We start from the raw sequence: 17932 nt of genomic DNA, 5'->3' as shown, positions 1-17932 counted from the left end.
GCCACAGAGCCATCCTCAGTGCCTGGGCCAACTCTGCTCTAATGGAGCCTTGGCTGTGGGAGGGGAAGAGAGAGACAGAGAGGAAGGAGAGGGGGAGGGGTGGAGAAGCAGATGGGCGCCTCTCCTGTGTGCCCTGGCCGGGAATCGAACCCGGGACTCCTGCACGCCAGCCCAACGCTCCACCACTGAGCCAACCGGCCAGGGCCTATATCATTTTCTAAGAGCCATTTTCCGATAATTATGATAGCTGGTATTTACTTATAGCTTTGCATTGCAGCACTTTGGTTTTCTGAGCAAAGATATGTTAATTGTCCAACCCAAATGTTTGGTTTATTTGGTATTTCTTTTCCCCAAAGATCTGAGTGAGATATTGTCATTGAAAGATCAGGAGTATTTTTACTACATATAAAAAAAAATTATGAATTAGAACAAGTTCAATAAATAAAATAATATTTTATTGTGCAGGTGAAGTTACTAGCAAAAAAAATTATCTACTCATATCTAAACCTGTTAGTGAATTCAAAGAATGACCTGGCTCTGGCTCATATTCTCAATATTCCTGATAGAGGACTTGGAAGAGAAGCCTTCACCGATTTGAAACATGCTGCTCGAGAGAAACAGATGTCTATCTTTCTGGTATGGATACGTCACATTTTCAAGTAGTTTTTAAATAAAGACTCTGAACAGTAGATCCATGTACCTTAATGTAGAATTCTTTTAACTATGATGACATAACTTTTAAAGTGCTATTTTGTCTTACCTCTATATTTGAAAATCTATAATATATATATATAATATATATATTTTTTCATATCCTTCGAATTTGACAAGGGAGAATTTCTCTAAAGGAGTATTTTCCTACATGTATTCTGTAGAGTGGTAGCCCAAAGGCAAAAGACCTATTACATGTTTCCTGAATAAATGTTCCAAGAGCAAAAGTTTGGAAATAGTATTATATATCTCTATTGGGTATACATAAATTTATGTTTATATATCAAAATCTTTGAGAAGTCTTGCCTTAAAAAATCTACTTAGGTTAACCTTGTTATTTACTCTGTTGTTTCCTAAGTATTTTATGATGGGACTTTTCCACTTAGTATTGAAATTTCACAGAATTTGTCTTTCTAAGGATACACTCTTGAAAATACTGCTTTAGAATATTTCTTCTTAGGTGGAGATGCTTTTCTATATAACCATTTTATATGTTTTTTTTTATTTTTTAAATTTATTGGGATGATATTGGTTAATAGGATAATAGAGGTTTAAAGTGTACATTTCTATGATATACGATCTGTATATTACATTGTGTGCCCACCACCTGAAGTATCTTCCGTCATCATATATTTGGCCTGTTTTATCCTTGACTTTCTCCCACCCCCTTCCCTCTGGTAACCACAATACTGTTGTCTGTGTCTACACATGATCAACTAATCCTAGGATGTGAAACTAGGTAAGACTTAGTGATTATCTAGTCTAAATCTTTATTTTACATATAAAGAAGCTATGGCTTGGAAGAGTTGAATTAATGGCCCAAGCTTAAATAAATCAACACAATTGACACTGAAAATTCCTTTGTTCCATGTAACAATTCCAGTAGCCAGTAGTCCATCTATATCAGAATATATTCATAAACAATTCTTTGTAGTCAATGCTATATACTCTTATGAACATGCCTGTAGTTTATTTCCTAACCTTTGCTGTTATGAATTTTGTATGGCACCTGTTTCTTTGATTATTTGCTTCTGAATTGAAGTGTGGTATGAGTCACAAAAGTGCTGCACTTGTATAACTAGAATTATAGAAAGGAACCTAGCTTTGTGAAGTAAATTGTATTTTTAACTTACTTAAACCATTAAACATAACTAAATCATTTGTTTTAACTTATAGATGGCCACATCATTTATTAGAACAATAGAGCTTGGAGGGAAAGGATATGCACCATCACCATCTGATCCTTTAAGGACACATGTAAAAGGATTGTCTATGTTTATCAATTTCATTGACAAATTAGATGAGATTCTTGGAGAAATATCAAATCCAAGGTAATGACTTTTCATAAATTACAAATGTGTGTTATTATTCTATCTTTAAAACTTCACAGAGCCCTGGTCAGGTAGCTCAGTTGGTTAAAATATTATCCTGATATGCCAAGGTTGTGGATTTAATCTCCAGTCAGGGCATGAAGAAGGGTTGATACAAGAATCAACTGATGAATGAATAAATAAGTGGAACAACATATTGATGTTGTGCGCTCTCTCTCTCTTTCTTTCTCTCTGTCTCTTCTCATTCTTTCTGTCTCTCTTAAGAAGCAAACAAACAAAAAACTTCACAGAATCTGAGGTAGACATATAAAAGCTATTGAAATAACCAACCATCAGACCAAACAATAGGGAGAAGAAAATATATCTAGATGAATCAGTATAATTATGTGACCTTTCTCCCTAAATTCCTGCTTCTCAATGATTTTAGAATTTTGCCAAAGTCAAAAGATGTGTTCATGCCTGACCTGTGGTGGCACAGTGGATATAACATTGACCTGGAATGCTGAGGTCGCTGGTTCAAAACCCAGACTTGCTTGGTCAAAGCACACACAAGAGACAATCAAAGAACAGCTAAAGTGAAACAACTACAAATTGATGCTTCTTGCTCCTTCTCTCCTCACCACTGCTCTCTAAAATCAGTTAAAAAAAAAATCTTAAAAAAAAAAAAGGCATGTTCAAATTAAAATTGTTTAGAGAAGAGGGTTTACCATTTGTCTTTATCTGGAAGGAACAGATTTTTTAGGACTAAAAATGACTTAATAGATCATTTCTTTCAACTTTTAAATTAGTAATAAAGAAATTCCTTATAGAGAATGAATAAGTAAATTGATAGATACTATGAATTTCCTAGTCTATTTTCTGCTATTTTGTTTTGCATTTTCTTTGAATAAATCTTTGATTCACCTGAAATTTGTGTTTATGTGGTATCAGAAGTAAGAGGTTGTTTTTATAATCTGACAGATTTGTTTATAGTATAGGTATATAGGATGATGAGTCATTTTTAGATTAATTTTGGGGGCAGAGGTGAGTTATATATGCTAGCAATTTTAGTACATTACTGTCAATTTGTTTGGTATGCCATTGCATAGTACTAATAGAAATAGTTGGTATTTATTGAATGCTTATTATATGTCAGACATTGTACTAAGCTCTTTACGGGGATTATCATTTGATTATTACAATGATTTAACGTGATGGATAGGTACCTAATTTAGAGAGGAAGAAACTGAAACACTAGGATTAAGTAATTTATACTGATCATCATGGTTATTAAGTAGCATAGCTGGGATCTGAGCTCAGCCAGTTCTGACCCTGGAGCCATTGCCTTAATCACTGGGCCTGTTTCAGAGTGGTGGCGGGAAAGCTTCATCATTTCCTTGTGAATTTTCATTACCTCTGCCTTGCTTTCTGGATCTTATGACGGTTCATTGGTAAACACCTTATTTTGCTTGAATAGCTTTCTGAGAAAAAGTAAATGGGAGATGAATATCTTTCTCCTATAAAAATTTGTTTTAATTCAATTACAGTTTACATTCAATATTTTATACTAGTTTCAGGTGTACAGCATAGTGGTTAATTAAACAGCCATAAACTTTACAGTGTTTTCCCTATATTTCAAGCACCCACCTGGCACTGTCATAGTTATTATAATATCATTGACTATATTCTTTGTGCTGTACATTTTTGTGACTGTTTTGTGACTACCAATGTGTACTTCTTAATCCCTTTACCTGTTCACCCAATCCCCCAACCCTCCTTCCCTCTGTTCTCTATATCTATGAGTCTATTTTAATTTTGTTTGTTAATTTATGACAAATATCTTTATTCTGTTCTCACACTTGATTGTAGGTGAACTTCCATGTTTCATTCTGAGGTTATTTCATTTTTAAAATTATTTTTATCTGCTTGGGTGATCTTTGTTTTATCTAAGCTGTTTTTCTTTTTGTTTTGCTTTCTTTCATGTTAGAGGAGTTCCTAAAATGTGTGGTGATTCTGTACTGTCCTTTCGTATTTAAGAACGAGGTTCTGTAAAGTTGATTAGCCTGTTCTTTACAGTAGACTTGGTAGCCAGTTGGCTCTTTTGTTTGGGATTCTCCCAAAGTCAGTAGCTGTTGGTCTTTTCTTTGGGACTTTCTCAAAAATTTCTACAGAGGAATCTCTTTCTGAAAGCTATAAGTCTGGCCAGTAATATTCTGGTGTTTGAGATAGGTTGATGTTGAGTCTCCCACTTCAACATGTAGACCTTGACTCAATCCCTCTGTTTCCAGTTCCTTGTGCCTCCAGGTCTGGACCCTGCCTGGCTTAATTTCTGCAGAGTGAGCCTGCTTATCATGCTGAGCTGAGATGTGCGCTAGCCTAATTTGTCAGAAAGGAGAGAAGATATAGAGGTCGAAGTGTTCATCATGTAGACTTTGAACCAACTTTCTTGTTTGTAACTCCACCTTTACAATAGTCTTCAGTATTGCCTTTAGTTTCTGAGAATTTCTGAGGTTGCTTCTTATTAGTGTCTCTTTTAGCAGTTACTTAGTTTTTAGCGCTCTCTGTTCTAGATTGTCAGTTACCACTTGTCCATCTGGTTTTCAGTTTTCCATACTTTCATGATATGTCTCTGTTATCATTGACCGTTGTCTCCTCTCCCATTCTCTTTTTCTTTATGGAGTTAAAAATTTTCTTGGCCTTTTTCTCATTTTAGTAGAATTTTGAGAGGGACAACTTATAAATGCATATATTCAATCCAATATAATTTATTTTAATTACATTTCCTTTGGAGGAATTTCTGGTTGGCTTAAATTATCAACAAGGTAGAAGTATATCTGTAATGTAATTTGTGAAAAAGGATAGAAGTACATTTTAGAGGCATCTAGGGCGAGATATAGACTTAAGTTCTTCATTTAAATTTTTAAATTTCTTGAGTAAATTAAAAGCCAGTTATTTTGAATATTCTTTCTGGTCATAATGAGTAATTACTTTATGTTCTAGGGAAGACACTGAAAGAGTGCATGTCTGAATAATGAGTACGTTTGATAGACCACCTGAGCAATCTTTATTTTCTTCTTTATGGTGATCTTTTATATATATATATTCATATATATAATATTATATATATATGGTCTTTAATATATATATATTAAGTATATTGTCATTTGATAATTTTATTTTTTTATTTTTTAAATTAAATTAAATTAATTTATTTATCTTTTACAGAGAGAGAGAGAGAGCAAGAGTCAGAGAGAGGGATAGATAGGGACAGACAGACAAGAATGGAGAGAGATGAGAAGCATCAATCATTAGTTTTTCGTTGCGACACCTTAGTTGTTCATTGATTGCTTTCTCATATGTGCCTTGACCGTGGGCCTTCAGCAGACCGAGTAACCCCTTGCTTGAGCCAGCGACCTTGGGTACAAGCTGGTGAGCTTTTGCTCAAACCAGATGAGCCCGTGCTCAAGTTGATGACCTCGGGGTCTCGAACCTGGGTCTTCCGCATCCCAGTCTGATGCTCTATCCACTGCACCAGGCTCATTTGATAATTTTAAAAAGTAAAGTATTAAAAACTAAAAACATATGCACTACTTTTGCAACAACAGAAGGCTGAACAGAGGAAAGGCTAATTGACCTAGTTTTTGGGAGCCAGGGATCATTACAGTTGAGCTTAATCTCTAAGGATGACTTTCAAGGGTCAGCCAGATGTGGATCATGGGGATGAAGTGAAGCCCAGATGGGAAGAAGGCATATTTCCTCCAGTGGGCACAATATGGGTAATCTGTTGGTACATTGTTTCATCAATTATTCATTTTGTCTTATAGTTTCAACTTTCTCTTTACTCATACTTCAGCCCCAATCTGTAAAGATTTTAAGGAAAAACAGGAAACCATCATCTCAAACCATTATCTTTTTTAGTTCTTTCTCCTTTTATAGCTCAAGTTCTTGAAAAAAAATACTGTTTTTTTATTCCACTTCCCAATGTCTATGTATTATCCATTTCTTACTGAGCTGTAAACTCTAGGAGGACATTATTGGTTTTCTTCACTAATATTCTCTAACCCTAGCTTCATTTCTGGCAGCTTAGACCCTCAATACTTATTAACTTGTCTGTATTTAGCTATTTCATACTTTTCTACTTTACTGAAGCTAATCTGCAAAGATCACTTTTGATCTTCAAGTTGTTGTAGTCTTTTGGTCTCTTTTGAGTCCTCAAATTGGATCATTTTCTCTTTTCCCCATAACTTCTCAGGTTCCATTCTCTTATTTTCTACCTTAACCTCTATGGCTGCATATAATGCAAATTCTAAGCATATATTTCAGTGAAATTTAAACCTCTTTTCTGAATTTCAAAAATATATCTTTAATTCCCTATATAAATAGGCCATTAACTGATAGACACCTCACACTTAACATGTCCGAAATTGTCTTCTTTCTTTGGAAACCTGTTTATCCCCCTGGCTTAATGAAGCCTCTTTCCCTCTAGTCACCCAAGCAGAAATCTGGACCATGTCTTAAACTCATCTTTCTTCTTCCTCTATCTCTTCAGTCACTAAGATCCATCAATTCTTCTTAACATTTTTGATATTCTCTATTCCTATAGTTACTGTCTTATTTCCATTCTTTACACTGCCTGTTTTTAGATTCTCACTCTTTGTTCCCTGGATTTTTTTCACTTATTTCTGAGTTGTTCATTCTGCCTCCAATCTTGAGCTTTCCTTCCTGTTGTCCCGTTGCTGCCAGGGATCTTTCTGAACCAGCAGATGTTACTTCCCTGATTAAGACACTTTAAAGATCCCATTAAGGTAAAGGATAATACTAGTAACTTCAGTATGATATACTAATTTTTTTGTACTCTAACTCCTGCCTGTAACTCACTCTGTCTTTCATTGTTAAAACTTTGAAATAAAAATATATTTAACTCTTATAACTGAGGGTAAGTTTGTACTACTTGTGTTATAATAGGGTGGTGGTGATAGGGAAAACCACAGTAATCTTTGAGTCCAAAGAGGATTAGAAATAGGCCAACAGGGGAGAAATCGAGGAGTCCATTGTCACAGCTCCCCACTGCCAGGTTTTCATTTGGCCATTTTAGCTAGAGTTTGGCTGCTTTCCTGCCCTTTGCCAGTGGGTGCCACCAGAAAATGCATCCTATACTTTCACCTGAAAAAAAGAGGTTTCAGGTTGCATAGTTCTCTGTTGTTCAGATGTTTAAAATTCTGTATTTTGAGTTTATTACAAAACAACTCTTTAATAGCACACCTGAATTATATATGCATTGGACTAAATATTATGCATTTATAGAATAGTATATCTGATTGAAATGATCAAGTCCAGAATTCTAATGTTACATTTTTTTCATTTAAAAATATTTTAGAAGCATCTTGATATGTTTTATGTAGCGCCTTTAATTATATTTAATTAGTAGAGATATAATTTATTTTAACAAATAGTTATCAAATTTATGAAGATGGTGAGGAAAAACCAGTTGCTCTATCTGATAAAGATAGCTGGTAATTACATTAAATTATTACTAATCATTTGTTTTTATTATTGCTTAATTGTTCTCTTTCAGTCACTATGGTTTGATACAAGCTTGGAGGTTTATTTGTGGTTTTTTTCACTATCCCCATTTTTCTCTTTCTGCTATAGGGCTCGAATGTGATACATTTAGTAGTTAGGAGCTGCAGTTTACCTTTGTCACCTAAATTCTTCTATGATTGTTTATCCAGCATCATCATGAAGTATCTTCTGGGAAGCCTTCTCGAATACCTCCTTTTTCTCTTTTTTCCACACTCAAACTGTCTCTATACCTTTAGTATCTAATTGTGTCATATAATCAATGGTGACCTTTTGAAGAGAAAAGTTTTCATTTTATATTTCTAGTGCCTAGCACGAATGTCCTCATGTTATTTGAGTTAAAACTTCAGGAGTTTCCAGGCTTTAGAAGTAAGTGTTTGAATTAAACCACTGTGTTGCTGAGCAGATATTTGAATAGTTAGTGGTTGGCTAGTACACAGTGAATGTATAGCAACAGACTAGTCATAACACTAGTGCTTGGAGTATTTTGCCAGGGGTCCATATATCGACCTTGACAAGTATATTAAATACAAGTCATACATTCTTTGCTAAATAAAATACAATCAGTGAATTATATTATTATTATTATTATTATTATTTTTGTGTGTGTGACAGAGACAGAGTCAGAGAGAGGGACAGATAGAGACAGACAGACAGGAAGGGAGAGAGATGAGAAGCATCAATTCTTTGTTGCTGCACCTTAGTTGTTCATTGATTGCTTTCTCATATGTGCCTTGACCAGGGGGCTGCAGTAGACCAAGTGACCCCTTGCTCAAGCCAGCGACCTTAGCCTCAAGCTGACGAGCCTTGCTCAAACCAGATGAGCTGGCGCTCAAACTGGCAACCTCAGGGTCTCAAACCTGGGTCCTCTGTGTTCCAGTCTGATGCTCTATCCACTGTGCCACTGCCTTGTCTGGCTATATTATTTTCAAAATTTAGTATATTCTGTGGAAAGAATGAGAAAGGGGGACAAAGATGATTTTACCTAGTATTATTTAAACCTTTGTTTTTTGTTGTTGTTTTTGGTTCTTATAATTGACCAAGGCACTCTTTCATATTTTATTATCCTTTTGAATCTTTTCCAAAACTTTTTCATTAGAGATTAATTCCCAGAAAAAGCACATAATGTTAATTATGTTTTTATTTTGGCTACATTTCATCTAATTACTTTCTGTGCTTTTAATAGAAAACTGAGAAAAAACTAGCTGAAAAAGAAAGTGCCTGTATACATAAAATAAATCTTAGAGTCTACTGATTACAAATGTGTAGCAGACTAGGTGGGCTGATTGACCCTTCCTTTGACAATAATTAATCATGCTGGATAACATTTTTTAAATGCATCAATAAGCAGGCAAATGCAATGAACGTACAGATAGAAACTAAGGAAATGAAGAAATCCAGAAAGGGAAGTCAAGAAAGGAAGCCAGCTTTTATTTTGAGAATATTTGCTGAACTTGGTGGTTTGAAGAGTCTGTTCTTATACCCGCCAACGTCTGAGGGGACAGAGGACAAAGCCCTAGGACTGCCCAAGGTGAGGAGTCTATTAGGAATACCCACCCTACATGGCTACTCCCTCAGTGCAAAATGAATTAAGAACAAGGATTTTAATCTAATGAAGGGTTTCTATGAAAACCTACTTAATGCTAAAATATTCTAGCATCCTATTTACTGTTTTGAACAACACAAGATTTCTTAATCTCATTCTTTTCAACATCGTATTAGATGTCCATCCAATTCATTGTAGTAAGGCAAGAAAAAGAAATAGGAGATATAACAACTGAAAAGGAAGAAGTACAACCCTAATTGGTGATGATATGATTATATATTTAGAAAACTCCAAGAATCAAAAGAAAAATTATTGAAATTAATGATAGACTTTATATCAGAGTTACTAGACACAAGGTCAGTAAACAAAAAGCAGTTGTATTTCTTCAACACCACCAAATGGAAAATATTAGAAAGTAACATCAAAAATATAAAGTACGTGGAGTAAATCTAATAAAAGACATACTACTTCTTTTTCCTTGGAAGGTTCGACACATTTAGAAAGTAAACCAGAGCTTTGTGTCCTAATTAATGTGCTACGAGAGATTTTTGTCTTTAGGAAAACCCCATTCATCCTGCTGGCTTACCACTCACAGCTTCCATTTCTCCACTCCAGCTCGTTTGTTTCTTTTCCTGGGGAAAGATTGGGTGATACTTGGAGATTTTCCCCTATTTTTGCCAAGCTCAGTAATATGTTCCCAAAGAGTATCTAGTATCCAGTGGACACCCCCTAAGTGCTTTTGTATTGCAAATAAAAATAACAATATGGATCATAGTAAAATATATATCTTTTGTCTTAAGACTTAAGAATTTTTGTGTGTGATAGTGGTCAATTTAGCAAGCATAACAGTCATCCCTTGTGTGTCCTAAGTGGAAACTGGTAATATGAAGATTATTAAAATACGGTTCCTTTGTCAAGGAGCTTATGTTTTCTGGAAATGTTTCTCAAGCTTGTCTAGTCATAAGAATCACCTGTGGTACTTGTAAAACCACACACTGTTCAATGTCCTTCTCTGGAGATTGTGATTCATTAGGGTGGGAACTGGAGCTCATCTTTTAAACTAATGTTGAATATGATTGATGATCAGGCAGATTTGGGAGACACTGTCTAAGGCACTATATATTAAATCTCTCCGCATTTTTTTTCTAACTTTCCTTCTCTATTTGGACCAGCTATCTAAATGTGAAAAAATGTATTTCCAGTGACTTTTGGGGAACCTGACTTGTTCCCCAAAACATAAAGTCAGGAATGAAGCAGTGAAGATGAACACCTTAATTCATAATTTCCTTTCTGGCAGTATAAAATTCACAGAGAGGTTGAAAAGCATACCCAGAGTAGGAAGTGAGGGGCTGTGATTTTGCTCAGGCTGGCTGACTCCACGCTCAGACCACATCCTCTTCTCATTTGGCACAGTGCAACCTTTCCACCAGGATGGAGATCTTCTAACTTCAAAAAAGCCTTCTTCTAATGTTGAACACCTATAATTTCTTTCTTGTAATGGACCAAAATCCTTTCCTCTCTCTATTTCTCACATTGGTTTTAGGTCTGTTTTCTAGAGCAGAAATTGCAACTCAAATTCATTCAGGTTCAGGCTTAGTATAAATAAACAAATGAGTTCAGGTTTTTTAAAACACTTATCTGTTGGCCATAGTTATTCCAGTTTCTGCTTTGCTTTAGGTCAGTATTAACTAGCTTACTTTCCTCTTCCATATAATAACTCATCTCATATTATAGTGCAGTAACTTGTGTTTCAGGTCTGTCTCCTTCCTTACCACCTCTTTCCTAGTCTAGAACAGTGTATATTCTTGGACAAGCTATCTATCCATTTTGAGACCCAATTTTCTCACTTGTTATTTAAGGGTAATAATATTGACTAAATAGGTTTTAAGATTAAAAAATGATAGTAGGATTCTAGGTATTCAATAAAAGGTAGCTTTTGTTACCTTAGTTGTATCTAAAGGTATATATTTTAAGTGTATTGTGTATATATAACTGCATCTGAATCTGTATTGTATATAACTAAATTATTTCCCTTTAGGTTTCAAATCAGTAACTTACCTTGTTGAAATAACTTGCTTTTAGAAAAATGTTTAAATTTTGCTTCTCATTTTATTTCTTTTCTTAAATGTGTTACTGTTTGATTTTCAAAATCAAAGCTATATTCTTTGATGAGTGTTGATTAACTCTGAGAATTATATTTTCAAGCTTGTGAGTATATTGTCTTTTCTAATACTATTATGAAGGTGATCTGATTTCTATTTTCAGCATGGCAGGGGGTCGGCTACTCTCAGTGATAAAATTGCAGTTGATTAAAGGCCAGAACAGCAGGGATCCTTTCTATAAAGCAGTGGAGGAAGTTGCTCAGGATTTGGATTTGAGGATTAAAAGTATTATCAGTTCTCAACGAGGATACGTAGCTGCTAGCACCACTGACATCAGTCCTGCACGGGTAATGAACTTTTTTATTATTTATTATCCTTCTATACAAAACATTTTCTTTTCTCTTTGTTGTGGAAATGGTTTGCTGTTGCCACTTAAGTCAAAAGAGTGTGTTTCCTGTGTTGTGTTGTTGAAAATTTAAGTTTCTCAAAAGGATTATGTAGGATTATATTTGACTTGGATAAATCTTAACATCTTTGGACCAAATTGTATTTGTTAAAGTAGGGCATTGGATAATCTTCAGCATCTCTAGGAGCATGAGAAATTTATAATTCTTGATGGATACTAAGGTGTTTTGTCATGTTATTCAGTAATTATTCTTTTTTTTTTTTTTTTGACAGAGACAGAGACAGATGGGGACAGACAGACAGGAAGGGAGAGAGATGAGAAGCATCAATTCTTTGTTGTGGCACCTTAGTTGTTCATTGATTGCTTTCTCATATGTGCCTTGACTGGGGGGCTACAGCAGAGCGAGTATACCCCTTGCTCAAGCCAGTGACCTTGGGCTCAAGCCAGTAACCATGGGGTCATGTCTGTGATCCCACACTCAAGCCAGCGATCCCATACTCAAGCTGGTGAGCCTGTGCTCTAGCTGGATGAGCCCGTACTTAAGCCTGCAACTTTGGGCTTTTGAACCTGGGTCCTCTGCATCCCAATCTGATACTCTACCCACTGAGCTACTACCTGGTAGAGCTCAATAATTATTCTTATGAAACTTATTATTTCATTTACTGAGATAAAAATAAGAACTTGATTTTTTTCGTTCTGACCTCAGTACTAAGCACTCTGTAGAAGAGCAATGGAAATGGTTTCTATTTAGCAGTTTATTTTTCTTTTATAGAATATTTTCATTTCATGATGTTTTTTTTCTATCTCCATTGCCAGCCTGGTATGAACATAGGGGATTTCTCCCACACTTAGAAATTGTTTAACTATATATCCCAGAACATTCACTTTTTTTTTGTTTTTTATTTTACATAGATTTTTGAACATTGTGTAGCATTACAACTCTAGTGTTAATAGGGAAAAAATGACTACCATGTGTTTAGCTCTAGAACATAATTTTGGAGTATGTGTTAAAATTTGTTGCAGTTTAATTATTCAAACAAAAAAGGCCCCTTTTCATTTGGTGCTATTTGTGACATCCAGTGTATGAAGAAAGACTTGCTTATTTTTTATTGCTTATTTATTCTTGGGGACTATATTTAGATTATTTTAAGATAACAATATATGTTTTAGGATTAATTTGAGATTCTGGGTTGCTCCCCATTTATCTATCCCATTGTTGTGTTAACACTTCCTGTGACTAGCTTGGCTCAAATGACAACCAGGTTGTTACTATCAGTATAAATCCAGGATCGTCACAACTCAGATAATTAAGAGTATCAGTCTCTCCCCTTTTCAGTCACAAGATATAAAAATGGGAACGTGGCTCCTAATTGTATGTTTAACCAAATCAGAAAACTTTGAAAAATCCAGTTTAATAATCCTCAGTGAATTTAGTATTAATCAATATGGATTTATCTGGTGCTAAAGAAAAATACATATATTAAGGATTGGATTGTCATAGTGAACTGGTTAAAATTCCAGTGTAGGTATGCATTATAGTTCACTGGTAGCACGAGCCTGAGTCAGCCAGGTAGAGAAGGGAGGCCAAGAATATGTTGGTGAAAGTTGAGGAATGTCCCAGAAAGGGCAACTTTGATATCTAGGCACAGTTTTTAGTAACCCTATTGGTGGACACTATAATTACCCCTGTTTTACCAGTGATTTAACTGAAGCACATTGAGGTTAAGCAACGTTCCCAGACTTAGCACATACAACTAGTAAGTTGGTATCAAAATCAGGCAGAACTGCCTTCAGAGTTTATGCTTATATGTATCTATGTATATTTTATTATGATATATTTTTGCTTATTCTTCTATCTAGTCATTAAATTTTTCTAGCTCTCCTCTTTTAATCTGCCTTTTCTTTATCTCCACTAGCTATGATCTTCTTCAGTTCTGGGCTGAACTATTCTAGTCTCTTAATTTGTCATTCTATCTTCAGATTTAATAACATTCTTACCCAGGAATGTATTTTATACATTGCCATCATTTTTCTAAAATCTAAGTGCCATTGTTTTATTTCCTTCCATAATAAACCAAGTGGTTTTTGTTTGTTTGTTTGTTTCAGTGAGAGAGATTGAGAGACAGAGACAGAAAAGGAGATGAGGAGCATCAACTCATAGTTGCGTCACTTTAGTTATTCATTGATTGCTTCTCATACGTGGCTTGATCAGATGGTTCCAGCCAAGCCAGCGACTATGGGATCATGTTGATGATCCCACACTTAAGCTGGTGACTGGAGTGACTGTGCTCAATCCTGCGACCTTGAGGTTTCGAACCTGGGACCTCAACGTCCCAAGTTGATGCTCTATCCACTGCATACCACCGATTAGGCTAAACCAACAGATTCTTAACTTTGTAATAGACTTATAACCTCTTTGCCCTATACACAAAGCTTTCCCAGGCTCATCTCACTTAACTCCCTATCTGTTACCCTGTTCTTCAGCCATATCATACTACCTGGTCCCTGAAAGTAGCTTGTTCTCTCCTACCCCTTTGTGTCTCCTCCTCCATGAAGCCATCCTTGAGTTCAAGGTGAATTGATCACTACCTTTTGTCTGATCATGTATTCATTATATTAGAAATAGCACTGAGCAGTGTATAATGTAGTTATTGCTTACTCATTTTATCAAGGAAACTGTGTGTTTCTGTGGCAGTGGTTTTTATCTTGGTAGTCTTAGCTTCAAACACAGCACTTGAGACTTAGTATATGCTTATCCATGATTACTGAATGAATGAATGTCAATTAGTTTTTCCATTTTTTGTGTTTGAGTAGATCTTTACAGCCCTCTGTGGGGTTGGTATTTAGATCGCCAACCCCATCACTCTTTGGTGTAAGATAAAAAATACTCAGAGAAGTTAAGTCATGAGGCTGAGGTTGCATAACTTGGTAGTAGCTATGTTTTCTGACTTAAAGCCTAATGTTATTTTGACTAGAACCTAATTTTTTTCTCTTTTATGATACTGTTTTTTGTATTGTTTTGTGCTTCTGAAAGTTGATAAGGTTGATTTTAGTATGGCTGGAGGGAGAAATATATTCATGCCTTAAAGCAGGCATCCCCAAACTATGGCCCGTGGGCCGCATGTGGCCCCCTGAAACCATTTATACAGCTCCCGCCGCACTTCCGGAAAGGGGCACCTCTTTCACTGGTGGTCAGTGAGAGGAGCATTGTATGTGGCGGCCCCCCAACGGTCTGAGGGACAGTGAACTGGCCCCCTGTGTAAAAAGTTTGGGGACCCCTGCAAAAGCCATTTCTCATGGCTGATCTTTCCTTAAACAGCAGAGGAGGAAGGAGAAGAGCGGCACATGGTATGGAAAAGAGGGGCTGATTGACCCAGCTGAGGTGATTATAACATTTCCTTAAAATTATTTTTTGTTCTAGCCAAAATCTTATGCCATAAACCATGGCACTGCATACTGTGGCAGAGATACTGTGAAAATTTTACTAGTTCTTTTGGATGAAGAAGCAGCCAGTGCTCCTACCAAAAACAAAGCAGAGCTTTTATATGACGATGAAAACACCATTCATCATAATGGAACTTCAATCCTTACACTTTTTAGGTAAGTAATGGGAAGTTATATGTACGTGAATGTTAACTCTAGTCTATAAAGGGAGATTTTGAAAAAGTACTTCATTGATTATAAAACAAATACATGCTATGGTAGGAAACTTGAAGACAAAGAAAAGTATGAAGAGAGAAAGCAAAAGTTAGTGAAAAGGAGATTGAACACTTGTGTGCGAGAGAGTTTTATATAAAAAGGTAGTATTTTATGAGAGTATGACAGGTGTATTTTGATTTTGTGTTTTTGTTCTTATTTTTTTGCTATGGAAATATTTAATTGCTTTGTTACGTGTGCCAAGAACCTTGCTCAGTGTTTTCAATTATATTATCTCAGCCCTCATAGTAACCTCTTGTAATAGTATCCTTACTTTTTAAGTGAGAATTAGAGGATTGAGAGCAATAGTAAGTAGTTTTTCTAAGAGAGCTAATTTAGCAAGCAGCAAAGGTGTGTTTCTCTAAAGCCCGAGGTCTCTCCTCCAAGGACTGTGCTATTCTGCCCGAGAAAAGGAGAGAGCATAACACCAAACTTCCACTAAAACTGACACTTACTGGGCTTCTTCACAATACAAAGAAAAATACTAAATTGGTTTGGGTATTCCATGCAAGACATTGATACTGTCCAGTTTTACCAAGTTAGGTCAAAATTGAGTAGTTTGACAGTATTTTTAATTAATGATTGTTCAGTTATAGAAACATTAAAAATTTTAAAACAACCTTTTTAGATTGTGTTTAGTACATTGTGGAGAATTCTTACAATGTCATCCTACTGTTTGATCCTTTCCGTTTTCTGCTTGAGCTTCTTTTTAGAAATCTAATTTTAGTCTAGAATTGTTCGTATCCATTTGTGCATGATTGCTTCATGCAGGATCTCCTGTGCCTTGCTGTCTTTTCTCTTTCAAGAGTAACCTTAATGATCTGTAATTCAGTTTTGTCCTGTAATGCCTTTAAATCTTGTCTTCTTTACCAGCTTCCGATAATTATTCTTTTATATCAGGGCATAATACAATTCTTTCATATTCTACCTTAAAAATGCCCAAATATTTTCCTAACAGTGAAAATATATTTTATCAATGACTTACTTATACCGTGTTAGAATCCCATAGATGAGACAAGAAAATGAATCTTTGTTTTTTCCTCCTTTTACCTTCTGTTTAACAAAGTTTGCTTTTTATGTAAAAATATAAATGGTTTAAATATTCTCTCATTTAACTCTATCATTTTCTTAGAGAAAGTTGTTTTGTGTTAATAGACAATTTTTAAAAAAAATTAATCTCACATCCATGTTCGAGAGGTATTTTTCTGTATTCAGTCATTTGCACAAAAACATTTTAATTATTTACAAGTTGCCTTGGTACTTCCAGTTGTCATTGTGCAGACAGGGACCTGTCCATAGTAAAGTAAATTTTTAATGGTCTTCATTGAAATGATAAAATTAAGGACAATGTGGTGTATGAATATATGTCAATTTAAGGTTATACACAAGGGTTTCTTAGAATAGACTATCCTTTATTCTTACATAATGGTCTTTTGAGTTGAAGGTGTCGTGACTGGCTCTGTGAAGCCAAAAAGGAATTTTGAGGAATTCAGATTGTGCCTTGTTTAACACTTCTATTTATAAACTATGCTTTCTCTTTTGAATTTCTCTGCTATGGCACTTGTCCTTTTTTAAATTTAATTTTAGTTAGGTGGATGTCTTATTTTCCTTACTTTGACTTCATGATACGTGAATTAAGGGATACTGAATGAATGGATGAACTTTCTAGTCTTCACAATATGTTATACATATAGTAGAAGCTCTATCTAGTGAGTGGATTAATCAAGCAAATTACTAATATTTAGAACTGTCAGAATAGGGATACTGGTATTTTTATGTCATACAGTAAACAACTAGGTTCAGTTGTCTTTTATTTCATAATTGCTTTTGGGTCGGGGAAGGGTGAAAACCAGATTTAAGAAAGCTACTTTGGTTTATAAATTTTTGCTTTATTTGGACATAGATCGCCCATACAAGTGAATAATTCATTGGTGAAACCACTAAGAGAACGCATTCGTAACTCAATGGAAGAGAAAAAAACTAAGGTATAATTTAACGAATTATCATGAACGTGATAGAAATTGTTATATTTTTAGAAGAATTATATAAAGCTGACCTGGATATAGTAAATATGCATTGTGCTTGGAACAATAGGAATTAAACTGGGAAATGAGTTACAACAGTTGACATACAGAAACTCTTTTATATCAATACAATCTTGGCTAATCTGTCTCTGGTTTATTCATTCCACTGGATCTGAAAAAGGAAGGAATAGCACCTGCTATGATAAGTGTTCAAGAAATATCTGCTCAGTGAATGAAGGGGGAAATAAGGAACATGTTTTCTCATTTACATTTCTGTATCTTATACTGAATCTTGAGAAAATGCATAATACCAGTTTTGGTCTCGTCTAAAGACATAATGGCAGAATATAATTAATTGTAGATCTGGACAAGAAGAACATTTCACATTGTTCATTAACTAGAGCTGCTCTTTACATTTTCATTTGGTTTAAATTAAGTTTTTCTGTTCTCACTTGAAACATTTGTTCCTATCATAAGTAGTCAATAATGTGTTTTTCAGTCCTTTAAAATTATTTTGATCTTATTTGTCAAAATGAAATTTGGTTTTGGCCCTGGCC

At 35.0% G+C, this 17932-nt stretch overlaps 1 protein-coding gene across 1 annotated transcript in view; it reads left to right on the top strand.

Moving 5' to 3' along the window:
- PARPBP (PARP1 binding protein) overlaps positions 1-17932 on the top strand; it is a 63904-nt gene that overhangs the window by 33087 nt on the left and 12885 nt on the right. Inside the window, exons 6-10 of the mRNA XM_066356519.1 lie at positions 466-636; positions 1888-2042; positions 11413-11596; positions 15077-15255; positions 17255-17336. Coding sequence (XP_066212616.1) covers positions 466-636; positions 1888-2042; positions 11413-11596; positions 15077-15255; positions 17255-17336 — 771 coding nt within the window. The remainder of the gene's footprint in view (positions 1-465; positions 637-1887; positions 2043-11412; positions 11597-15076; positions 15256-17254; positions 17337-17932) is intronic.

This window comes from Saccopteryx leptura, chromosome 1, assembly GCF_036850995.1.
Source record: "Saccopteryx leptura isolate mSacLep1 chromosome 1, mSacLep1_pri_phased_curated, whole genome shotgun sequence".
Taxonomy (NCBI): Eukaryota; Metazoa; Chordata; class Mammalia; order Chiroptera; family Emballonuridae; genus Saccopteryx; species Saccopteryx leptura.
The sequence above is the reverse complement of the archived record's forward strand: the minus strand, read 5'-3'. Positions and strand labels throughout refer to the sequence as shown.